Genomic DNA, 26,535 nt, shown 5'->3' on the forward strand with positions numbered 1-26,535 from the left:
TCAAGATGAATAACTCCATCATTTAATGTTATAGTTACAACAGAATGTCTAGTATTCTAATCAATAGTTTTTCTTGTTATAGCTTTCTCACTTACATTAACACGTTAATATAGTAAGTCACTATAAAAATAATTTTGCCCACCTATCTACTTAAATAGGACAATAAAGGAACAATAACTGCTACTTTTCAAACTATTATTGAATCAGAGTTTGATTTCTGAAAGGGTATGCATCTACGGATAAGGCAGTTACAACATAGTTTTAATTTGTGTGTGCAGTTCATGCCATAGCTCTTAAAAGAGATCTGCACTAAATGGAGCAGATTCATCCTCTTAATTCTATTTTGTATCATATACACTTCAGTGGACAATAAATTCCTATTTGTGCAATCTAACTTCACAGTATTTCTTCCAGGTAAAAGAAAAATCCAAGAGGGAAATGACAGAAAAAAGAAATACAGAAAAGAAGCTAATAAAAGGAGAATTAAATAGACACAGTGCTGTTTATATTCTATAGCTCCACATAATCACACTGCACATGGTAATTAGACATGGATAAACTTAGGAATTTTTACTTCCATGTATCTCAGAAAGACTCCAATATCTGGTTTGGAAATTAAATTAAATGAGCAAATATGTGCAAACATGTTTATACCAGATTCTCAGAAAATCTTCAAACTCTTGGCAAATTACAGAAGCAGCAGTATTATTTAATATATAAACTCAATCAAGAGAAGAGGTATATGCTGATATCTTCAGAATGCCCATACTACTGAGAAATGCTTTCAATGCAACTGTACATGAAGGAGATGCAGTGAGTAACATAGGAGGTAGGATACGCTCGTAGATGGCTAACATGATCAGAATGCACAAAGTCGACAGTCTTAACAAGGACCCGATGCTGTCGTCGAGCCTGGACCATGTCCTCGATGTCACTTGCTAGGATGACAGAATCAGCTTTGGAATAGAAATAGAGCTCAGGCCATTTAGAAGGTTGGTTCAACATTGCTTCATAATGGCTCTCATGTATAAAGCGGGTCACAGGATACAACACAATCCGCAATGTCAATACCAGCACTGCAAACAACAGTAGAAGAAAGTACTTTATACACACATTGTATGATGCTAAAACAACTGAGAGAGCACGAACCGCACCCCTCAAGTTCTTCCTGCCAGGTGCACTATCGAAAATAGTTCCCACTACCCTCAGATGCTGGAACTGCGGTTGAGTGTGAAGAAGTTCCACAATGTAACGATAGAGCATGAACCCGCCATTGCTGAAGACATGAAAGAGTAGAGGCTTTGTCTCCACTTTGTAATCAAAAAGGAGCTCCAACAGATTTGTAGCCAGAGTCTGCATGGATTTTATACCAAAGGATTCTGCAAAGAACACAAGTCTCCATGGAGCTGTATACCGGATCACTACACATCCCTGTGAGGAATACACATGTTTTAGTTTGGGTTTATAATTTCTTTTTTTTAAAAAATGACAAAATGTGTCAACAGGACACATATTTAGTAGAATTAAGTATTACTCTTTTCAGTGTCAGTAATTCAAGTAAGTGGTCATTAGTTTATAGCTTAATCTATTGCTGTGCTGTTAACATTGGAGCCTTGGTAGTAGAGTGGTCTAAAGCACCCTGTTATTAAGACCAGCTGCCTGCAATTACTGCAGGTTCGAATCTCGTCAGGCTCAAGGTTGACTCAGCCTTCCATCCTTTCTAAGGTAAGTAAATTGAGGACCCAGTTGTGTGGGCAATAAGATGACTTTGTATAAATATACAAAAGTATGAAGGCTATTGCTTAACGCATTGTAAGCCACCCTGAGTCTCCGGAGAAGGGCGGCATATAAATCAAATTAAAAAAAACACAAAAAAACATAGTATACAACCATTCAGATAGCACAGGATCGAAATGTTAAAGCAGGAGTGGGAAATGCAGGTTACTCTTCACCTCGGATACAAAAGTCAACTGGGTTGTCTTGAACTAGTCAATCTTTCTCACCCCCTCTTCCCTCACAGAAAAATAAATTGAAGAATTATGTATGTGCTGCTTTGAGCTACTGAATAAAATGCAGGATATACACCTACCTATGATGGTGGTAAAAAAATGGACTAATGACAGCTCCCCTTAGTTATGCCTGCAGTCACATGATCAAAATTTGGGCACTTACAATCACAGAGCAGCTTCAACTCCCCCCCCCCCCAGCATCTCTCCCCAGGTAAAATCCCATCTTATTTTTTTTTCTTTTTACGTAGAATTTTCATGAAGAAACTGATTTCTCATTTGATATTTTAAAAATTCTAAATAGGTCTTTTGTGGGAAAAGTGAAGATAATACTCCTGGTATTGTTTTGTTTTTTCTTGTTGATTTCTGAATCGGCCAAAAGAACGGTTCTTTCATTTACAGTTAGCAGTTGTAAGGTGAATTTTTGTACGAAAAGAATAATATTCACCTTCTGTAGATAGATGGCGCTGTATTTCTCGAGGTACCTGTCCTTGCAGCCGGCCCATCCAAGCATTATCACCACCACCGGAGGATTGATTTTATCTCCTTTTTCCAAAGAAGTTTCTGAAAATCGAAATAAAAATATAATCTGCATCTTGACAAAAGTAACCATAGCGCTATGACTCTAAAAAAAAAAAGGATACAGGACAGGTGCATGTCAATATCGGTGGCCAGAAAAGCCTCGTGGTTGTAATGTCCTTTTTTCTTTTTTTTCCCTCCCTGATAAGGTCATTACACCCCCAAAGGTTAAAAGCACCTGAGCGCTGGGACCACCTGTGTCAATGAAACCGACCTCGGCTCTCATTACGAAACACGTTGGTCAGGCCGTTTCCCCTCACCGGTTCTCTGCCAGGCGACTCCTTCCACTTCATTCAACTCACCCGCACTTCGTTCCAAGGGAAAATCCACCACGCAGCCCAACTCCCTCGCTCGCCTCCCCATTGCCGCGCGCCGGCGTTCGCAACCGCCGCTTTCCGTCATATTCTTCCCCGCTCACTTTCCCTCTACCCTCCCCCACCTCCCGTCCCGGAAACGGCCGACTTTTTGTCCACCCAAACAGGAAAGATGGCTGAGCGCGCGCGCGCGCGCGCGCGACAATTCTAACCGCGCTCTCCCTTAGCAACTGAGCGGCCCTAGCAACCGAGTTCTCGGCTCGGCCCCTCAGGAAGAGAAGAGCCGCTCGGATCCTCCGCTGGCCCGACCGAAAAAAAGTGCGGAGCGGAGCCTTGGACAGTTTTTTATTACGCCGGGGAGACGCGATGCGGTGGTACGGGGAACTTTTATCTGAGGCAAAGCGAAGCGAGACGATGGTTGAAAATAGGGATTCTCAAAAGCGGAGAACGGAAAGGGACGGAGGGGAGGGCTGGGGAACATTGGATAACTGTCATTTAGTAGCCTGAAGCCGAGCGAGCTTTGGGGGGCTCTTTAGGCGGCCCTTAAGCAATGGAAATTTTTAAGTTTCGGTTATAGTTTTTTGTACTTCACGGCTGATCTCTGAGAAAGAAGCAAAGGGAGAGGAGCAAAACAGGATAAAAACGGCAAGGGTTTGTCCCTTGAAAACGTGTGTTTTATACTTTATTGTGCGCGCGCGCGCGCACACACACACACACACAAAGACAGACAAAGTAAGGTTTGTTTTAATAGATTAACAGAGTTGGAAGGGACCTTGTACTGTAGGTCATCTAGTCCAGGTGTCTCCAACCTTGGCAACTTTAAGACTTGTGGACTTCAACTCCCAGGGTTCCTCTTTGCTGGCTGAGGAACTCTGGGAGTTGAAGTCCACAAGTCTTAAAGTTGCCAAGGTTGGAGACCCCTGGACTAGTCCAATCCCCCGACCAAGCAGGAAACCCTAAAGTTCACCATCTCTGACAAATGGCAGTCCAATCTCTTCTTAAAAAAAGAGTAAGGTACTGTGACCCCAACAACTGCATGGTGGAGTAATTATCACCACAGACCTGAAGGCAAAAAGGGGCTTACTGTTGGAGAGCTGGGGTCAGTTTTCAGCCCAAGATTTAGCAAAAATCCACCTGGGGAATATTGTTGTTTTTTTTCTTATCGTACAAGAAAATCAGCTAAGTGATAAATAGCACCAAGACAACTTTATCTCAAAATGCTAAAAGGGTTGCTCTTGAGTTGACATGCAGGAATGGTTTTCAGGAAATTTCAGAGATGCAGAACACTGAGAAATCAATAAATTAATAAATAAAGTCCAGGTAGAAAGCAGTAAAGTACTTATACAGGTAGTCCTCAATTTACAACCACAATTGAGGCCAAAATTTATGTTGCTAAGTGTGAAATTTATTAAGTGAGTTTTGCCACATTTTATGACTTTTCTTGCCACATTTGTTAAGTGAATCTCTGCTGTTGTTAAATTAGTAACACGGTTGTTAAATGAATCTGGTTCCCCCATTGACTTTGCTTGTCAGAAGGTTTTTAAAAAGTGATTACGTGACCCTGGGACACTGCAACCTTTGTAAATGTGAGTCAGTTATCATGCATCTGAATGTAAATCACATGACCATGGAGATCCTGCATTGGTCATAAGTGTGAAAAACAGTCGTAAGTCACTTTTTCAGTGCCATTGTAACTTTGAATGGTCACTAAGTGAACTGTTGTAAGTTGAGGACTACCTGTATATTGTTTCCAGGAAAATATATCTATGAAGCAACAAGCTGTTCACTGCTGCTGCAATTGTTTCCTGTTAACAAGTGGAGTTTCTAGCTGTTGCTCTGAATGAGCATTCTAGTATACAGATTAGTAAAATTAAATCTAAATTGCTCTTTTTTGCTGGTAGTACTCAGCTATTTTTAAAGATGTATTGTGCTGTAATCCTTGCCCTCTGGGCTCAATTATCTAAAATGTTTTTGCATTGTCAAGGCTCAAGTCAACTTGAACAAATAAGACCTGAAGCAGCCAATTAGTTTTCAAAGAAAAGATTGCATTAAAAGAAATGTGCAGTTGCCAACAGTATTTAAGGCTGTTGCATATTCTGAATTTAAAAAGCTGATACAGAAATGTTTGTTTTATATTATGCATAATTAAAATAAATGCATATGTTTGGAATAGCTATTTTTTTCTTACAGAACACTAAAATGAGATGAATTTTATCCAGAATATCAACAGAATAATAGAGTTGGAAGGGACCTTGGAGATCTTCTAGTCCAGCGTTCACCAACTGGTGGTCCGTGGACCACTGGTGGTCTGCAAGAAAATTGTGGTGGTCCGCAGAAAAATTATTTGCATTTTTTATATTGCATTAAATCAGGGGTCCTCAATCTACGGCCCCTGGGCCGGATACGTGCAATGAACATTTGTGTTGCTGCAGAGAGCCTCCCCCTTCAGGGTGTTTTTGTGCGGGTCGGAGGGGGGCAGAAATTCTGACTTGGGGTCTGCTTCAGCCTCCTGGTGCGGGGCTTTGGGCGAAGGCTGGAGGGAAGTGCCGTGGGTGGCAAAGAGCCAAAGGGTCTTGTTCCAGTGGGACAGCATCATGGCCTGGAACTGGCTGACCATCTCAGCCCGCTGAGCCTCCAGGTGCCAGTACCTGGTCTTGCACTCCCGCAGGTCTTCCCTCTGTTTGGAAAGCCTATGCTCGTAGTCCTCAGTGAGGTGCTTCTGCTGAGCCTCCTTCTCGGTCAGATCCAATTTGAACTGAGCCAGCTGTTTTGCCAACTCTTTCTCATAGTGGCTGCTTAGCTCCAACAACTGCTTCCTGTTGGGGCCCTAAGGAGCCCGGGCGGGCAGGCGAGGAGTGGCAAGTAGTGGCTTGCAAGGCACCACTCGTCATGAGTGACATCGAGTTGGGCACGCCCACCCAGTCATACGACCACCTTGCCACACCCACCCAGCTGGTCATTAGGCAGATCAGATTAGTGGTCCGTGGGATTTAAAATTATGAATTTAGTGGTCCCTGAGGTCTGAAAGGTTGGGGACCCCTGTTCTAGTCCAATCCCCTGTTCAAGCAGAAAACCCTATACCAGTGGTTCTCAACCTTCCTAATGCCGCGACCCTTTAATACAGTTCCTCATGTTGTGGTGACCCCCAACCAGGGGTGGGTTCTAATTTTTTTTACTACCGGTTCTGTGGGTGTGGCTTATTTTGTGGGCAAGGCTTGGAGGTCATGTGACTGGGTGGCCATGGCTAGCTGGTCATGTGACCGGGTGGCCATGGCTATGTGTATAGGGACTACTCAGAGGGCTGAAAAAAGTCATTTCTGACAGGTCCTCGCACTTTTGACTGGTCCTCACACTTATGACCATCCTCATATTTATGCCCGTGCAGCATTCTTAACAACCATGTCACTCATTTCACAACTGCTTCTTTTCACCATGGTGATAAGATAGGGCAAAAAACATAAAATGTGAAGATAGTCGTAAATTCGAGATCTGGTCAAAAGTGCGAGGACCAGTCAAAAATAACTTTTTCAGCCCTCTGAGTAGTCCATGTTCACAAAAGGACTACCCAGACGGCTGAAAAAAGTGATTTCTGACAGGACCTCGCACTTTTGACCAGTCTTCGCACTTATGACTGGTCATCATTTATGCCCATTGTAGCATTCTTAACAACCATGTCACTCATTTCACAACTGCTTCTCTTCACCATGGTGACAAGATAGGGCAAAAACGTAAAATGTGAGGACAGTTGTAAGTTTTTGAGGACTGGTCAAAAGTGCGAGGACCAGTCAGAAATAACTTTTTCAGCCCTCTGAGTAGTCCATATGCATAAAAGGATACAGCACTAGAGAGGGATGAAGGAAGGGAAGGGAAATTAGAGTAGGAGTGAGGGTAAGAGAGGGAGGAAGAGAGGAGGAGAAGGAGAAAGGAAGAGGAAGTAGGGAGGAGAAGAAGTGGGGGAGGAAGAGAAAGTAAGAAGGAAAGAAAAAAGAGAGGTGGTAGATTTGAGGAGAAAGATTGCTGTACAATAAAAAAGATGAAAGGAAAGAAAGCCAACCCCAAACAAATATAAAGATATTAAGATAAAGAATGAATTGTTAAACCTTAAAGAATAAAAGAGAACAAATATGAATAAATAACATAATTAGAAACACACATACAAACATACAATGTATTTTCTTTGAACAGAGCATTTGGCCGTTTCACAAATTTAAACAGTGTTTAGTCACTTCAATTAAATTTACAATTTCTATATTTCCTTTTTGCCATATTTATTCCTCATCTATTTTTGTAAAAAAAAAATATTACCCTTCATCCTCATCTCTAATCTTAATCAAATTCAATTTTTACCTTCTATTCTATATTATACCCCTTCCCATTGTCATCTATTTTTATATCCATCTTCACATTGGTTAATTATGTAATATTACAGTTGTTTAATATAAATTCAACATTTTAATATAAATCAATTAGTTATATAACTACCTTTTTTGTATATTAATCAATATGAACATGAATATTCCAATTATTTCCATGCAATCCAATTTCTTACAAATCAATTAATTATATTTACTAATAATAATAATAAACCAAATAATTTCCCCCATATATTCCTCCAAACCACAACTTAACCATTTTTGCTTTCAACACAATATACAATTAATAGTATCTCAATTATTACAATTCCCTAGTTAAATAGAGCTTTTTTTCTTTTGTGTTTTAAAATCTTGAACTCTCCTCTTTTTCCCTAAATTTCCCATTGTTTGCACCTACCTTTTTTGGTGAGGAAAAAGAAAAGAATTCTGCCTGCCTAATTTTCCAATGTTGCAGCAACAGCAAAGCCAACAGCCTGCTTTACTTTCAGTTTTGTTTTTCAGCATAGCTAGGGGGAAAAAAAATCTGCTCCAGGACTCTTTGCAAGGAAGCAGCAGAGCCCTGAGCAAAACAGCTGAGAGCAAATCAGCTGAGAGTCGGTAGCCGATCTAATCAAGGGCTAATTAGCCTATGCTGAAGCTCCGCGGGCCAATAAAATTACAAAAAAACACCGAACCATTTGTTAAATTGCTGGCTCGCCCGCCCCTCGCCCACCACTATTTATTGGCAATAAATAGTGGTGCGGAGGGGCGGGGCAAGGGGCGGGGCGAGCCAGCAATTTAACAAACGGCTCGGCTGAACCCCCTAGAACCGGCAGAATCCCACCACTGGCTATAGGGCGGCCCTTTGAAGCCCCACGGCAAGAATTTAAACAGTTTTTTTTCCTCTAGCCATCAGCTGGGACTCAGGAGGCAGCAATAGATTGGGAGTGGGCGGGGTAAGCGAAAGGCCGACAATCCAACAGAGCAGAGAGTGAGGGTGAGTGAGTGAAGGCGTGGGGGGGTGAGAGAGGGCTTTGGCGACCCTTGTGTAATGGCCGTTCGACCCCCAAAGGGGTCGCGACCCCCAGGTTGAGAACCGCTGCCCTATACCATTTCAGACTAGTGGCTGTCCAGTGACTGCTTAACATTTTTGACATTTGTTGCAAATGTTACTTCACTCTCAGCCTTAACTTTCCTGACTTCATCTTTGCAAGTTTGGGCTATTTACTGGTATTTCGCATTAGTTATATGTTGTCTTTCCATTTTTTGTACTTGTCCTTTTTGTCTTTCAGTTTGTCAGACAGATGTTTGTGCAACCAAACCAGTTCTTGGATTTCTTGGTTTTTTTTTCAGTGGTATTGTGTAAATTTCAAATTGTTAGATTCCATTAAACCATTTAAATGTCTAGCAAAAGAGTTTATTTGGATAAGATAAGAACCGAAACATGAATAAATATACCATGGATAGATCAATTAATACAATGTGCTAAACAGTTTTGTATAATATCTTACGCAGTTGAATCATTTGGCATGGTTGCCAGAAATTAATAATCAAGAAAAGATGACAAACAAAAGGATATTGATCACCAATTGAAGGTGATACTTTGGAGTTTTTTGCCTTTAAGAGCTATATAATACCTCCTATTTTCAAGTCTAATTATGGGATTAATGGAAAGATTACTTCATTCTTTTAACCAACTGAATACTTTAGTAAGACAAAGATATCCCAAGTTTCAGCTGAATACAAAAAAGCAATGAGCATGTTAATTGCCATATGGAATAAATAGGGACCCTCTAGGAATCAATATATATTTAGGCCAGGGCTGGGTTCTACTTACCTTTACTACCAGTTCGCATCGTGACTGTGCACGTGCGCTCTTCTGTGCATGCACAGATTGCCTATGATGACGTCCGGGTCAGTGGGTGGAGCCTCCCGCCGGTTTTACTACCAGTTCTTGCGAACCGGTCCAAATCAGGGGCAACCCACCACTGATTTAGGCATTATTCAAATAACTACAAATAATAATATTTGGAGAATTATACAGAAAAGTTTGAAAAAGGGATCTAATGAATTCAGGTTATAGTCCAGAAATATGTAGAAGTGTAGTTCCAAAATGCTATTTATCTAAAAATAAATAGTAAATATGCTATGAAAAGAGAATTGTATAAGAAAATAGCCTACAGTACTGCTATCGTACTCTGGATATAATCTCCATATCTCATTTCATGTTAGTTAAATTAGAAAATGTAGTTAATGGAGGGATTTAAGAAATAGGGTAACATTTTATTAAATTTGCTAGAGCTGTTTCTAGGAAGACAGCCTAATTAAAATTAATAGAATTGCTGGTTTCTATTTCCTAAGGTTCTCAAATTATGACTATTAAGCATTAAGATGAACAATATATTTTTCAGCTAGTTGGATGTCATTAAAAGAACCAAATCTAGTAACAAGAAAATGGACCCTAGCACTTAGAAAGTCTAGCTGGCTGATACAGTCTGACATATGTAATAATTAACCAATTTAACCTATTGGCTTAAGTTCCCAAAGGCTAAAATTGTCATACTGAATTTATGATATTTTGCTCATTTTGTTCAGAATATACTATTTCTCATCATTTGGTTTCCTGTTCACAGTGTGGGTGAAATCCAGTATAGAATCAGGAGAAATCTATCTTGTGCAAAGGGACTTTATTTACCCATTATTTCTTTTCTTTCATTATTAAATTATTCTATTGCCTCTCCAAACTGTTCCTTCACTGTCTGAAGGCAGACATAAGGACCGTGAAAGTTGCAAGATAGAAAATAAATTCCCCTTTCCAATTCCTTTAGTGGAAGAAGTGGAAGTTGAACTCTAACTACATATTATTAGGTGATATTAGTTATTATAAATAATAATGGAGTCTTAAATTGGCACTTTCAGACCTCTTATAAATATATATGATATATTTATTTCAGTTTGAAGTGGATTTCTTTAGAATAGATTCTATACCTAGTCTTTTTATCTGCTGATTGTTTAGCCATATGTTTAATAACTTTATTCTCTTTTTTAAATAGTGACAGAACTCTCTGTTTACAAGAAAAAAGGGAAATCCCATTATATGAATGTGGGCTTGTTTTAGGTTTTAAAGTTCTTAGTAACTTTGAGGACATACAGTAGATATACCACATTGAGCTATAAATTAAATAAGGATGGCTCAATAAAATTTGTATTTTTTAAAAATGCAAATATTAGTTATGAGTAACAATTCAGAAATTTTCTGTAAATGAAATGATTGAGACATGAACTTTACATTTTGCTCTCTTGTCAGCATGAATATTAGTTATGGCTAATGCATTTTCAGTCACAACTCTTTGAGAAAACTGATTTATTTTGACCTTTTTTCTAGATAGATAAATAGATAGATAGATAGATAGATAGATAGATAGATAGATAGATAGATAGATAGATAGATAGATAGATAGATAGATAAATAGATAGAGATAGATACTCTGCCATAGACAAAAGTTCCTACAGATCAGTTTCCTAATTTTGTAATGGATTTCTGTGCTTTTATCAGGACTGGGTTTGGTTTTGAAGATTTTATAAATTATTTACATAGGTTTAATGTTGCCCCAATTATAGTTTTTTCCTAACTGTTAATACCAACTTTCTTGGGTAAAAATCAAATGTTTTTGTTCCATGGGTAGAACATAAATATATGGTTCAGTGTTCTTATTAAATATGCATTTATTATCAAGCTGCAAGGTTTGAAAATGTGTTTTAGTTTGAATGGGATTGAAAAAATGCTGCAAATTTATGAAAATATTAAGATAAAAGATAAAAGGAAAGCATGAAGAAACCAGAGCTGTGAATAATCTTTAGTAAAGGAGATTAGTGGAGAAATAATGATATTACTGCCAAAATGGCTGTGTAGGGAGTTTGCTTTGGATCTATTTTAATTAACCATTCTGAATCACTTCACCAAGTCTGCCAACTTCTTGAATCAGGCTATTAGTTAGTAAACCTAAAACTATGTAATTGAAAGTTGGCTTGGATTCTGATCTTGAAATATTTCTGTTAAATATCAGAAAGAACAATATGGTAGTTTTCATTCCCGTTCAAAATCCTGAACCAGGGGATTCATCCAAATAATTTGTTGGATTTTTAAGACCATTTGGGAAAATGTCAAAATTGAGATAATATATTGGCTACAATTAAGGTATAATTAATATTCTTCAGTGGGCAGATTGGTATAAAATAACGAATAACCTTTATAAAATAACCTTTCAAGATTTATTGTTTGTTTGAGTCAGATATTTCTGTACTCATTATATAAAAATGTCTATTTAGGGTTCAATATAGTTAAAGTTATAGTTTTCTCTTTGATTGATACATATTAGTTTTATTATATATGTATATTTGTATTGCCGTGTGTGTGTGTATGTAACAGTAACAGAGTTGGAAGGGACCTTGGAGGTCATCTAGTCTAGCCCACTGCTCATGTAGGAGACCTATACTAGAGATTCGAACTGCCAAACTGCCCACCTTTCTGATCGACAAGCTTGGTGTCTTAGCCACTGAGCCACCTAGTCAGGCTTAAGTATGTGTGTATAAGCACATGCTTCAGTGGCATGATTTTTGAAACACCTAAGAAAGTGGCTGAGACCTATCTTAACTAAAAAGCCCTGGGAAAATAGATTGAAAGAAATGCTTTTGCTGCAGTAGAAAGTGTTTATATATTTGGAATAAAGTTATCAAATATTAAAATGTATGAGCAAGTTCTTTCAAAAATATGAAAGTATGTAGTTATTTTGCAAAGCTGTATACGATGAAACTTAGAAAGGACCTCTTGTCCCTGTAAATCATTAAACTAGATAGAATGTCTGAGCATTTTCTGAGATTGCAAATATTAATCTAATAAAGTCTTAATCTCTCTTTTTCATTTTCTCACTAGAAAAACTATACCAGATATGACTTCTATAAAGGAGCAAGCAGCAATCAGTAGATTAATAACTTTCCTACAAGAATGGGATAGTGCTGGCAAAGTTACTCGAAAACGTATTCTTGAAAATTTCATTCTTGCTAACCAAGGCAAGACTGGTCCAGAACTTGAGATAGAATTCTCTCAAGGAGCCAGTTTGTTTCTGGCACGAATAACTGCCTGGCTCCGGCTAACGTATCCATTTGGAGAATTGATGGTCAGGTAGAAGAATAAGGAAATATTGTGAAACAATGTTGAAATTAACAGGACGGGCTATATATTTAATTACCCCCAGAAACACAGTTTTGAAAGTTGTAGTCTCAGATACAGAAACAAATTCTGAAAGGATATTCATTTTTTTTTATTCTTTCATGGCAAAATAACTTGTTGAGCCCATACACAGAATTTTTGTAAATGACTTTAAAAAGAGCAAAGAGGATAATGAAAAAATAAATTCAGCTAAGGTTTATTCAGCAGAATATATTAAAATAAAAGCCTTAACTAAGTCGTAATAGCTATATGTACGGAACATGCCTGGAAAAACAGTTAAAATCAATTGGCATCTTTCTTTCAGCTGCAAGCGGGTGAGTAAATGTACCATTTTCAGGAGTTGGAGGAACCTTACAATTTTTAGTCTTTGTTGTTGGAAGAAGGAATGTTCTTTATGTTCTCCTTGTGCTATCAAAAGATATACAGGTAGTTCTTGACTTATGAGCCCAAAATTTCTGTTGCTAAGCAAAATAGTTGTAAACTGAATTTTGCCCCATTTTATGATACTTCTTGCCACAATTGTTAAGTGAATCAGTGCAGTTGTTAAGTTAGTAGCATAGTCTTCCCCATTGACTTTGCTTGCCAGAAGAGCGCAAAAGGTGGTCACATGACTCTGGGTCACTTGCAACCATAAATACATGCAATGCTATGTGTCCAAATTTTGATCACATGACCATGGGAATGTTGCAACGGTTATCAGTGTGAAAAATAGTTGTGCGTCACTTTTTCCAGTGCTGTTGTAACTTCAAATGGTCACCGAATGAATGGTTCTAAGTCGAGGACTATCTGTATAGGAAATTCTATTGGTTATGCTTCTGCATTTTCTTGTTTGAAGAATCTCTGTTTTCTGCACTTTGCTTTCTGACGAAATTTACTTATTTACAAGTTCTTGAAAATAAAATATGGTTACCTTTTTAAATATTCTTTGGTGGCATCAAGGATACACTGCCTGAATAGTAGCCTATCCCAGATTGGAGAAATGTTATATAATTCTTTATGACACATTTGCAGATTTTATCACATTTGAAATAATGCAGTATAACTTCATATCAAGGATGGAAGCAATTCCAGAAATAACTCTTGAAAGCATTTTGATGAAATCTGAACCACTATCCCCTTCAGTTTGTCTGGATGGGATGCAAATTGCTACATGTTAAATGGAAATTGAAAGTTCTAATTTTCTATGATAAAAGTATTGCTAACTTGTATGTCATCACAAAAAAGAAAAACATTGTGAGTGATGACAGTTTACTGAGAAGGCATCAACAACATCTCTAGGAGTAAGTGAAGTAGTGTTAAATAGTATTCTTTATACACACATGCACACACACAGAATTGCCATAAAGTCTTTTGTTTTGTTCTTTAAATTTTTGCAGCCAGCGGTATATTCTTGAATTCCTGGAAATTGGTGGTATCCTCACATTATTGGAAATACTTGGGTTGAAACAAGTGAAAGAGGAAGACAAAATGGAATCTGTAAAACTTCTTCAGTTAGTGGCAAAATCTGGCAGGAAATTCAAAGAGCTTATCTGTGAAAGCTATGGTAGGCTTATTTCAACATCTGTTGTTTAAGAAAAGCAGTTTGAGGTATCAGGATAATTATTTTCTCACACTGAACTTCTTTGAAAGAAAAGAATTGCTTCCCTTCTGTAATTCAGCAGAATTATAAATCATTTCAGTGATCCAATTTACATTAATTTTAAAACACGAAGTCTTTGGTCTTCATAAGAATGTTTTCCTTCAATAAGGTATTATGGCTTTTTTTTATTGCAGTATGTTAGAACCATGCATAGAGTTAATTGAAGCATAATTCCCCTTTGAAATTGCTGCAAATTGCTAACTTTCTGAAATTCCCTTTGAGCATTCCAATTACTAGAATATGAAAACTTAATTCCATTGACATATATCTCTAGATCTCTATACAGTATCTATGTATCTATATCTACAATAGGTCTATATCTTTCCTATATCCGGTAAGAGTTGCAGTGGTGCAGTAGTTAGAGTGCAATACTGCAGGCTACTGACTGCTGGCTGCCTGCATTTGGCAGTTCGAATCTCACCAGGCTCAAGGTTGACTCAGCCTTCCATCCTTCCGAGGTGGGTAAAATGAGGACCCAGATTGTTGGGGGCAATATGCTGACTCTGTAAACCACTTAGAGTGGGCTGTAAAACACTAAAGCAGTATATAAATCTAAGTGCTATTGCTATTGCTATCTCTATATATCAGTGATGGCTAACCTTTTTGCCATCAAGTGCCAAAAGGGGAGGGGAGCATGGGGGGGTCACACACGCATGTGCCCACACCCATAATTCTATGTGTGCCACCCCCCGTGCATGCGCGCGACCTCCCCCCCCATGGTCCCTCTGCTTTTGGTATATGATGGCACGGTGGGCCAGGTAGGGCCCTTTTTTGTCCTCCCCAGGCTCCAGAGGCTTTCTAGGAGCCTGGGGAAGGCAAAAACGGCCTTCCCCATCCCCTGGAGGCCCTCCGGAGGCCAGAAATGGCCTGTTTCCCAACTTCCGGTGGGCCCAGAAGGCCCGAAAATCAGCTGGCCAGCACACGCATGTGCGCTGGGAGCTGAGCTAGGGCAACGCTCGCGTGCTCACAGATATGGCTTCGCGTGCCTCAGGTGGTGGCACGCGTGCCATAGGTTCGCCATCACGGCTATATATCATCCATTCTGTTTATCCTTTTCTCTAAAATATGGACACATAACATGTAGAGATCAGATGCTGAATCACAAATTCCCACAATCCCAGCCAGTACAACCAATTATGAGGATGCTTGAAGATGTAATTTAGCAACATTTGGCATCTATCCATAGAGCCTTGGTAGTACAGTGGTTTAATGCACCCTGTTATTAACAGAGCTGCCTGCAATTTCTGCAGGTTCGAATCTTACCAGGCTCAAGGTTGACTCAGCCTTCCATCCTTTCTAAGGTAGGTTAAATGAGGACCCAGTTTGTGGGGGAAATAAGCTGACTTTGTATAAATATACAAAAGTATGAAGGCTATTGCTTAACGCATTGTAAGCCGCCCTGAGTCTCCGGAGAAGGGCGGCATATAAATCAAATTAAAAAAAAAAAAAAAGGACTACTGTTCTAAGGAGCACTTAGTTTTGTATGAAACAAACATGGGTGCTACTTAGCAGATTCTGGAGAACTGGTAGGGGAAATTTTGAGTGTTCGGAAAACCAGCAAATACCACCTCTGGCTGGACCCAGAGTGGGATGGGAATGGAGATTTTGCAATATCCTTCTCCCAGGAGTGGGAGGGAATGGGGATTTTGCAGTATCCTTTCCCTGGAGTGGGGTGGGGATGGAGATTTTGCAGTATCCTTCCCCTGCCATGCCCACCAAACCATGCCGACCAAGCCACACCATGCCCACCAAGCCACACCCACAGAACCAGTAGTAAAAAAATTGAATTCCACCATTGAAAACAAACACACAAGAGTTTGTGCAACTGAGATGTAATCCCAACCAAATTAGTTGGATTAATTTTGCATAAGAATTGTAGGCTTTAACTAGCACAGTTTCAGAAACTGGCCTACTTAAAAAGCCAGATATTGCAATGAACAGTTCCTTACTTCCAAAACAGCATATACTGTATATAGTCTGTAGTATTTAAAACAAATTTGATATTTTAAAAACTGAAAAAGTATTAGATCAATTATCATTAGGATTGTAGAATTAAATTATTGTCAAAAACAATTTAATGAGAGCATTTTATCAAGCTCATTTAGGATTATCGGAGGGGACAGGATTGAATCCTTTTTCTCCACTAATCATCACTAATCACCAAATCATCTGCATTCCATAGCTGTTAATATTTCCTTTTTAGAAACGTAATGTCTATTATTTACACATTTAATGTTATGCTGAATTTGTCTCTCATCCGAATTGAATTCAGACCTTTATGGATGACTTTATGATATTTTGTAACTACCGGTAGCAGAAAGAAAACCTCCTCAAAATGTAGTAGAAAAGAAAGCATTATCGATAATATTGTGCTAGTGTCAAATCCTATATTGCCATATAGACTTTGAACCTGCAGTATTAAATCCAATGTCAGAAAAGAATTTTGACCAGTTATCCAACTAAGTCATTCTACTCTTCCAATCAATTTTCCAAATGTAATTATTTATTGCAGTTCTTCATAGCTTGGGACTCCTAAATCATTGATAGCTCTTCCCCTCATCCGCACCCTCTATAGCCTAGTTTTGGTTGCAGTCTGTTTGATACCTATCAGTTCCTATATGGAGGGAATCCTTGTCCACAATGTTTGGCATAGTCAATATTATTTACAAGATGTTTTTATTGATTAATTGATATTGCTTATGAGTTCAAAGGGACTCATTATTGGCAAATTTTTCTTAACCCACTTGTTCAGAAAGCTTTTTCCTACACAGGCGTGCGATCAATTGCTGAATTTTTTGCCATTTCCAAGTCAGAAGCGACACAAGAACAAGTGCAGATTCTTCTGGAAACATTAGGACACGGCAACCCCAAATATCAAAATCAGGTGTACAAAGGGCTGATTGCTCTTTTAAAGAGCACTTCTCCCAAAGCTCAGCAACTGTCACTTCAAACACTCAGGACGATACAGGTCAGCCAAATAAACGGGAACTGGGAAGGTACTTGTATGCAACCTCAGTTTTATGGATTGTATAGAATTTTATTTCCTTTAAATAAATTAGTTGATAGATTTGCAAATGCAGTGACCAATAATAATAATGTGTAACTGTCAAGACATATGCTCATAACTTAGAATGAAATAGAAAGCTTTTTATAGCCACACTGTGAGTTACACTACACATCTGTGGAACATAACATTTCTATTATTTTAGGCATGACTTTAGAATAAGCTTTAATTTTAGCATTGTCACAGTGTTACAGATTCTTTTTTTGAATTGGAGGTGTATTTTGCAATGTGAGGGTGGCAACTGAGAAAGAAAAAAGACTGGAGACTTTTATGCTTTTTTTACTATTTACAAGTGAGGCTGTTTAAAGCAGATATTTATAACAGGTATATTCAACGTAATTGGATCTCAGGCTTGCTCCTAAATCTTCCCCCGAGAGATTATCCCTGGCCAGCTCTCCTGCTTTGTCCCTGTTTTATTCATCTCCCTTCCTCATTTCTGGGTTTACCAAGAAGAAATGAGAAAAAAGGAACCGGCTGGATTTACTGTAATATGCTCAGCACCGTTGACTTTTCTCCTGGATCTGCTCAGCCAAACACCAAACACTTATTAGGGGAATTAGGGGAACAACCTCTAATCAGAGTCTTCTCCCAGTTATTCCCCAGGTACCAGGGCTTCACCAGCAATGATAATTCCTTTCATTCTGCCTTGAGTTTTGGGTGTTGATAACTTCTCCCTATTCTCTTTTTCCAGGGAAGTCAGCCATAGATTTTTTCTTCTCCCTTCTCAACCAGAAACTTACAACACTCACTTAACTTCACTTTCTAGCCTTTCTTTCCAGCCACTCTGTTTTGCACAGACCTTTTCTCTCCTCTCATTTTTTCCTTCTCTCTCCATTTTTTTTAGTCAGACCAGCAGCACGGTCACCAGCAACTAAAGAGATGGGTGCACCCCCAGGGCTCTAGTTCCCTGCACCTGTATGCAGGCTGGACCAATAGGATGCAGTTTCCACATCTACATTTTCTAGCGACAATGAATTTATTATGCATAAATTTCAGTAAAACAGAATTTCTCCCCGATGTCTAAAATGTCATCAAATTGGTAATCATGTAAAGGAAATCATGGAAGGGGTGGGGGCTAATCTCAGAAAGAAGATACAATACAAAAATGCAAGCTGTGATGTAGGAATGTCTGTAGGGCAGTCAAAAACATCCAACTGATGGCCAGAACTGCGTGACGATGGCCATCATCTTGACTTCTTTGACCCACCCCAACCTGGATATGCCCTTTGTCTAAGCCTAACTCTTACAGTGCCTGGTTAGCAGTGTTGCCTACGGATAGTCCTTAACATATGACCAAAATTTCTGTTGCTAAGCAAGACAGTTGTTAAGTAAGTTTTACCCCATTTTATGACCTTTCTTGCCACAGTTGTTAAGTGAATGAAATTGTTAAGTTAGTAACACGAATGTCAAGTGAATCTAGCTTCACCACTGACTTATCAGAAGGTGATCACATGACCCTGGGACATTGCAACCTTCATGAATACGTGCCAGTTGCCAAGGTCACAAAAGGTGATCACATGACCATGGAAATGCTGCAAAGATTATAGGTGTGTAAAATGGTCATAAGTCACTTTTTTCAGTGCTGTTGTAACTTCGAACAATCACTAAATGAATTGTTGTAAGTCGAGGACTACTTGTACATTTAGGCTTTTGCACAATTCTCATAGGCTGTATTATATTGTAATTCCTTCTGACCTTGATGTTTTTCACTCTCCCATTCTTTGTTTTGGGGTGCATATGTTTTGTGCGAATATACACACAAACACATACATGCCCACATATGTCCTACCTATCAATTTAGGGAAATAATGTATATTTCCAACAAAATGGGTCTGAAAGTCTGCTATAATAAATGTTCATTTTTAAGTCTTTGTACAACTATTTATTTATGCTGTACACCTGAATATATCTCCCTCTCTGAAACCCAAATAGAATGGAATTGGCTTTTATATTGGAAACAAATCTTGTCTAATAAAAATAATTAGGGCCACTGACTTGTCATAGCAATACATGCTTGGTTTGTAGAACAGGGATTAACTTGTGATTTGCTAGTGAAAAATAATTATATTATTTGAAACAGAGATGACAGTAAAATCCTTTTGCTAAATGCTACCTCAATATCTTATTCAGCAAAAACGTGACAATTAACAGAACTAATGCCAGGAAGTTGTTAGCTCCTCAACCAAGATTTGCCTTTCACATCCTTAGTAAAATTAATTTTAAGAAATCGTGGGTTCAGATAACTACTCAAATAATAATCACGGGACGTTCTTTAGCCAGCTACTATTTTTCATCTGAAGAATGACATAACTTTAATAAAGATAAAATGTAACTGTGCCTTCTGGCAACTTGCAGCATTATGAGGGTACTCCATATCTGGGAAAATTTGACTTTATTGTTCTATTGGACATGTGGAATATTTTAAAACCAGGCCATTGTACATAATTCTTGAAATTTATGCTCTGCTTTAATACCTACTTAAGAGTTCTTTGCCAGAGGTATTTATTTCTCAGGCATATTTCTTTAATATGCTTAATTTTGAAAGTACTTTATATGCATGCTTTTAATGATATATGTGCCTGCAAAGGTAACTTCAGTGAGTGGCACCCATTTGCCATTATACATTTACATATGATTTGAATATTTATTATGTATTTATTAATCAAATTTATATAGCCCTTCCATTTCATGAAAAGTGAAACATGGTGATGTACAAAAGAACATAGGTAAAAAAGAATACATAGGTATATAAAACCAGACATTTAAAATAGAAAAATCAGCATTAAAATAGAGATTATTAAAACTAAAACTATATATGATACCATTACTGTTTTGTCTCCCTTGCAGTTTACTTTGTGTCATCTCCTGATTGTATTACATGTTTTTTAATTGTTTTAGCCTTTTGTGTTGTTTGCATGGTTGTTTTATTTTTTGGCTTTGTGATATTGGTTATGTTATATTTTGGCATTCTTTATGCTACCCAGACTCACAAATTAGAAATAAAATAATTAAATAAAATTAACACAAAAAGCAAGTTCAGAATTGTTCAAGGCAAATGGGTAATCTGTGACAGAAAGGAATTCAGCTTTGTTGGTCAAAGTGGTATCTATTGGAACATGCTGAACCTAAATATTTATATGCTTCTGACATGTATTTTCTAAATTAATTGGGCACATGCAGTCCCTCTCTGAGGTATATAGGCAGTTCAAAAATGTGAAAAATAATTAAATAAGAAATTTTTTTTGGAGCATTCTAAGATGGACATATTATTTCACAGAATCCAATTTGGGAAATAATGCTCCCCTATTTCTTCTTTAATTTGCCAGTCAATTGTGGGAAAAGCCCATGTGAGCATTGTTGATTCTGTGCTGAGTGTGCTTCGCTCTCTGAATTTCGAGGTACAGTATGAAGGTAAAACTGCTTTTTTTTATCTCTTCAACTGTTATGTTAAGGAAAATATGTTTACTGAAAACTGAAAATCAGAGTTTAAATGAAATAGTGAGTAATTCTAACATTTCTAAAGCAGGGGTGGTGAGAAGGAACTGTCTTGAAAACTAAGATTGTATGTAAAACAAATGTTACATGCAATATGAAGTCTGATGTAAATAACCATCACATTTTCTTTACCTGAGTCATTTTAGATATTTTGCCTATACTACCCATCATAATAGTTAACCTTGTTGTCAAGGTAGTCAAGCCATGTGTGTTTGTCTAGTTTTACTGAACGGGTGGCCAAAAAGCCAAGAGAACTCTGAGACTAATAGGAAATAAACAATATGTGCTGTATAGTCTTCCTCTGGATAATAATGTAGTAGTAGTTTATTGATTGATTAATCTTGCAACCTTATCAATAAAATAAAATAATAAAATAAAATAAAGTAGAAACCCTGGTAAATCATTGACATAGAAATTAAAAAACACTGGGGTTAGAATACAACCCTATCTGGGGTAATAACATATAAATTCATTATTTATTTTTACTACAAATAGATTTCCTTGATTCTTTTATATTTTCAGTTTTCATCCACTGTTTTGCTTTATATTTCAAAATGAAAGGGATTGTATTACCTAGCAGTGCAGCTTGATAGTATTATTTTAGACTTTCCCCCTTAATTCTATTTTTTAAAAAGACAATTATTTATATTGTGCTGATTTCTCCAATAAAGGGGTCAGAATACAAAACACACTGTAAGGGCATGTCCAATTATTGGCTGGAAATTCATGGCTGAATGATCATGTCATAATGATCTTCCTATTAAGATCAATTTTAGACTGCATATAACTTTCATTTTTAATAGACACTTCCATTAAACACAACAAAAAATATCTATAGTAGGTTTTAATGAGTTTGTTTTAAAAGGCCTTGCTTCTCTTTAAGGGATAAGATAGAAAATCTAAAGATTAATTGCATCATAATTGTTTTACCCAGGGCATGAGTAATGGCTGATTGTGACAAGGACTGATTATGCTATTTTGGGGGATACCTTTGTACTGATCAATTGGTTGCTCTATTTCCTCCCCTCCACCCCAAAAACAGATTTGCAGCTTAATGACATGACATCCAAAATACATAATTATTCTTGGCTGATCTTGCAAACTGGACAAAGTCTACCCTAGATAGTACTTGAATGGAAGACTACCTCCTCAGCTATGAGCTAAAATATTACTTTACAGTTTTTTAAAAAAAGCTACGCTGGGAGAAGTAGCAATCCATGTTTGTAAGGCTGATATGCAAATTACATGGAGGTAATTGCCAAGAATTGAATTCAATCAGGGTGTGTTTTTAGTAGTCTGTAACTCTTCCATCATTATAGGCCATTATAATATCTAATGTTCCCATGCATATTTCATATATGTCAGTTTCCCTAATGGCAGATCCTTTTTAATGAAATCAGACCATAGAGAACCAGAGCTAAATGGTATAATGGGTTCTGTTCCATCTCCCAGAGTCTATGGGAAAAACTGAGGCTGTATTTTATAAGAACAGTGGTGTCAAACTGGTGGCTGGATGCGTCATGTGTAGGCCATGGCCACCCCAGCTCCGCAAAGGGAAAAAATATTGCAAAACATCACATGATGGCAACGTGACGCCGCAAGTTTGACACCAGTGGTGGGTTGCTACCGGTTCACCCCGGATCGGGCAAACCGGTAGTGGCAGTGGTGGGAGGCTCAGTCCCACGCCCATACGCTTTTGCACATGTGCAAGCACCCATGAGCAAACCGGTAACGACAGGTTTTGAAACCCGCCCCTGTTTGAACCCATGTATAAGAGATACTATCTAATTAAAACTAGCTTTTGGCAAAATAGGAATTTTGATACCTTCCTTCTTGTAGCTATCCAACTGATCAAGGACCTTATGGCCTATGATGTGCGACCAGCTCTGCTAAAAGGCTTGGTTACATTACTAAAGCCATCAAGGCAGGAGACAGCCAAGATGCAAGCAAGAATCCTGGAAGGTAATATTGTGGAACAGTGGTATTTGAATTTGTCTGTATGGAAGATGGTTCCTACTTTTATACAGGTGGTCCTCGACTTAACACCAGTTCATTTAGTGACCAAAGTTATAACAGCACTGACAAAAAGTGATTTGTGACCATTTTTCACACTAACAGCCATTGTAGCATCCTCATGGTTTTCTGATCAAAATTCAGATGCTTGACAACTGTCTCATATTTATGATGGTTGCAGTGTTCCAGGGTCATGTGATCAGCTTTTGTGAATTTCTGATAAGCAAACTAGAGGGGGAAACCAGGTTCACTTAACAACTGTGTTACTAGCCTAACAACTGCAGTAATTCACTTAACTGTGGCAAGAAAGGTCATAAAATGGGGCAAAATTCACTAACAAATTTCTCACTTAGCAACATAAATTTTGGGCTCAATTGTGGTCATAAGTCAAGGACTACCTGCAGTTATATCTGTATTTGCATGAGGAGAGGGAAAAATTGCTATCAGAGGAAGCAACGTGTAATATATGTTATCTAACTATATCCATACCTTTTACCATTGATCCATCAGATTCCAAATTTTCAGAAACTTGAGCCTGCTGTTCTGAGGAGGTAGATCCCATTATAAAACTTCACCCATTGATTGTAGTTGCATATGCTGGGAATGCTGAGGACAGGACTGTGTTATTCAAAGGAAAACATAAACCAACATTGCTGAAAAATCAAAAAAATCAAAGCCCCTACCCTTTACTACTGAAATGAAAAATAGCTATACAAGTCAAATACTGCTGCTGCTTAAAAGCTAGAGAATTTGGAAATGTTTTTCTTGGGAAATCTGATTAAGAATGTTCTACTTGGCTTCTACTCAAATCAAAAACAAAACTTTGGGAAAGCTATGAGGTACTGTATTTGATTTCTATATTGTATCATCTGTTCAGAAGCAGGCTCTTTGCACCTGATAGAATCCTTGCCAGCATATGTTCAGCAAGCTGCAGCAGCCAAAACCATTGGGTAAGAAATTTTTAGTTCCTGCAACTAGCTGTCTAAACATTTGAAATAGCTCCTCCTCCAGCAGAAGTGGTACAAGGAACCACCAGGTCCAAGCGTAAACCAGAACAAGTATGATATAGACATCCTTCAGGTATCTTTTAAAGAAAAAAGTAGTTCTTTTGACAAACATTTTATATGTATTCCTGCTTGGTATAATGGAGATGACCATTGTTCCTATCGTCTTCTTCTTGGGCCATATCCATCATCGGACGTTGGCAGTCATGTTGGCAATCCTATTTTTGTTAACAGCCGCATGAATAAGTGCTGCTGAGTTTTGTCCAAACCAGTCCCTTAGGTTTTGAAGCCATGATGTTCTTCGTCTGCCTGGACCAATCTTTCCCTGGAAAGGATTGTTTATTGTTCCTATAATGCTTTATAATTAAGACTTTTATCACAATTTCAAAGGAAAGGGGAAAGAAGCAAATACTGTTTAATGGGATAGTTATATTTAAATCTTTGCAACTTTCCATTTATAAAATGCTATCGTAATAGAGGAGATAAAAGGGTAGTTCTGAAGGAGGGGATAATTAAATAATTGAAATAATTAAGACATACTTTTTTTAGAAATTATACCAATCCAAATTAATAATGAAAGTTCAGTAGTCATTTACAAGGATCAGAGTAATTGTAATATTATTATATATGGCAGTTTTATTGAATATGGACAGTATTACTGAGTACTTATTATTTTGTCTAGAGCTCTGTTGGTATCCTGATCTTAATGTCCATGTTGACATCTGATTAACATTGCAATATGGACAGTATTACCAAGTACTTATTACAGTGTTATTATACAGAGACAGTATTACTGAGTAGTTTGGAGCTTTATTGGTATCCTGGAGAAGGCATATTTGTTTAGATTATCATCTTTGAAATGCAAAGTGGTTATTTAACTAAGTGATTTAGGTGTTATTAAATCATTTAAATTATGCAATGTAATACATGTTTTACAGTGGAGTACACAATGTGTGCAGCTTTGCTGCACTCCCAAGTGGAGGGGGACCACTTTTTTTTTTTTTTTACTATTTTTAAAAAATAATTTTATTATTTTTACAGATAAATGGTAGTAGCAAAATCAGGTGCATACTTCATCAGAATAGGATGCAATGGCATTTAAACTATGCTGTTGTTGCTGCTTTTTTTTTTTTTTAACTGGTTAGAGTATTGTTATTTTTGGTGCTGCTGTTATTACAGGGGAAAGAGCAAATGGAATATTACCAAAGAAAATCCGGTGTATATATTTATTTAGTGTTCTGTGAGATTTGTGTAGATTTAAGGGGCAAAACAGATTTTGTAGAAACCCCAAGCAACCCTTTGACCTTTAATCATCCATTCAAAAAGAAAGAGAAAAAAAATATTTCCGTCTCACTTGTTCTGAGCACAACAAAAATGAGTGCTGGGAGTAGGAGGCCACATGTAGCCACTATTTGAACTATTACTTCATGAAAATTACTTCAGTGTTGAACTGAAACATCAGCCATGCATTCAGACCTTACAAAACCAGTCTGTGTTAGTATTTTAGTTGTAAACTATTCAATATTCCCCTTCTAGGATTCTGGCCCAGGAGTCTAGAGAAGTGGCTGAGGAACTGATTGTCTTGAATGTGGTACATGGTCTTATGTGTGCCATGGGCAATAAGGACCACACCAACAGTCAAAGACAAGCTAGCATCACATTAGAGGCAAGTACCATTTGGAACTAGGGGGTAACTGGATGCAGCTTATTCTTGTCATTTCTGTAACTGAAATTGAGTTTGCATTTGCAATTAGGATTATGGTAGTTGAACTCAACAGAAGCAAGATCAAGCTATGGCCGAAGTACAAGATGGACAAGGAAGGAACATGTTTGTAGAAAAGGGATTGCTTCCATATTTAAGTAAAGCTGGCAGAATGATATTCCTATAGTTTTTGTTTTAAAACTGCTAGTGATAGTAAAGCTCCCCTCATCTCCCTCCACTCTAGCACAAGCACAGCAAGAGAAAAACCAAATACCAACTAAATCTGCCTACAGTGTTTTATGTTTTAATTGAGCAAATAATTTGAAAGGGACACTTCAACAGTAATTTAGTACAAGCGAAGCATCCTTGGAGAGAAACATCTGCCACTACCTAGGATTGAATTCTCAACCTACTCAGAAACTTGAGAATTCAATCCTAGATAGTGGCAGATGTTTCTCTGCTAAGGCACAAAGAAAAAATATCTGCTGCAAACACTGTGTGGTGTAAAGGACATCCAGCCAGTAAATGCTCAGCTCCATCCAGTCACCCTGACTCTTCCCCAAAGTAAGGAATTACAAGGTCATAAAAAGAAAGATTTTTTAAAAAAGCATCCTTTCCTTAGAGTAGTTGTTAGTATTTCAAATGCTGCCACTGCTTGCCTGTGTAAGCACTCGGCAACAGACCCAGCAAAAAGGGTTACCAGTGGATCCACATAGCGATGCAGAAAACCAGTTCGCTTTCCAGATGACACAGCTATTTTATCACTTCAAGCAGGGAGGTGCTTTGGAAAACACTTTGTAAATGTTTCAAATGTTTGCAAAATTGTGATGCTTTTTCCTATAGCTGAACTGATGTTTCCTTGTAGTATTTTGTACAGATGTTTATAGTGATTGAGAACTACATTAGGAGGGCCATGGGAGAAAAATTGTTCGAGCTATTCATGGTATGTATTTTCAGTCCTGTATATATTGGGCTTGCCTGATGGATTTTCAGTTTTAAGTACCAAATTTTATATTTTAAGGCAGGATTAAGGATTAAAATCAACATGTATTTTAAAAACATATTTCAATAGATACTAAGTACTGTATCTCACTGAGAGAAAACAGACTAAATAAATACTACCACCACAAAAAAAGA

The 26,535-nt window shown here is 37.8% G+C and overlaps 2 protein-coding genes across 6 annotated transcripts in view; one reads left to right on the forward strand and one right to left on the reverse strand.

Moving 5' to 3' along the window:
* TMEM53 (transmembrane protein 53) lies at positions 1 to 3,114 on the reverse strand. Of its 2 annotated transcripts, none has more exons than XM_034414918.3 (3): positions 2,888 to 3,114; positions 2,455 to 2,570; positions 1 to 1,431 (listed from the first exon to the last, which is right to left on the reverse strand). In XM_034414918.3, exons 1-3 carry the CDS (start codon positions 2,985 to 2,987, stop codon positions 769 to 771), a joined length of 879 nt encoding a protein of 292 aa, XP_034270809.1. In that variant the 5' UTR covers positions 2,988 to 3,114; the 3' UTR covers positions 1 to 768. The 2 variants fall into 2 exon arrangements, with proteins under 2 accessions (XP_034270809.1, XP_034270810.1); XM_034414919.2 differs by having other exon boundaries at positions 2,800 to 2,894.
* The window catches only part of ARMH1 (armadillo like helical domain containing 1), a 26,562-nt gene continuing 3,087 nt past the window's right edge, over positions 3,061 to 26,535 (forward strand). For 2 of the 4 annotated variants that reach the window (XM_034414924.3, XM_087889651.1), the window contains exons 1-10: positions 3,061 to 3,273; positions 12,185 to 12,406; positions 12,727 to 12,795; positions 13,858 to 14,024; positions 16,892 to 17,088; positions 20,511 to 20,595; positions 22,519 to 22,641; positions 23,570 to 23,642; positions 25,233 to 25,362; positions 26,264 to 26,341. In XM_034414924.3, coding sequence (XP_034270815.1) covers positions 12,201 to 12,406; positions 12,727 to 12,795; positions 13,858 to 14,024; positions 16,892 to 17,088; positions 20,511 to 20,595; positions 22,519 to 22,641; positions 23,570 to 23,642; positions 25,233 to 25,362; positions 26,264 to 26,341 — 1,128 coding nt within the window. In that variant the 5' untranslated portion in view covers positions 3,061 to 3,273; positions 12,185 to 12,200. The remainder of the gene's footprint in view (positions 3,274 to 12,184; positions 12,407 to 12,726; positions 12,796 to 13,857; positions 14,025 to 16,891; positions 17,089 to 20,510; positions 20,596 to 22,518; positions 22,642 to 23,569; positions 23,643 to 25,232; positions 25,363 to 26,263; positions 26,342 to 26,535) is intronic. The other 2 variants (XM_034414927.3, XM_087889652.1) reach the window with 2 other exon arrangements.

Source organism: Pantherophis guttatus, chromosome 3 (genome assembly GCF_059756535.1).
Source record: "Pantherophis guttatus breed Tessera chromosome 3, ASM5975653v1, whole genome shotgun sequence".
Taxonomy (NCBI): Eukaryota; Metazoa; Chordata; class Lepidosauria; order Squamata; family Colubridae; genus Pantherophis; species Pantherophis guttatus.

Bases quoted from the DNA above. Each gene is read 5' to 3' on its own strand.
- TMEM53 (XM_034414918.3), bottom strand. From the start codon at position 2,987: ATGACGGAAAGCGGCGGTTGCGAACGCCGGCGCGCGGCAATGGGGAGG. The intron at 2,571-2,887 runs GTGAGTTGAATG...TTCGATTTTCAG, and splicing joins TCCCTTGGAACGAAGTGCGG to AAACTTCTTTGGAAAAAGGA. The intron at 1,432-2,454 runs GTGAATATTATT...TATTCCTCACAG, and splicing joins GCGCCATCTATCTACAGAAG to GGATGTGTAGTGATCCGGTA.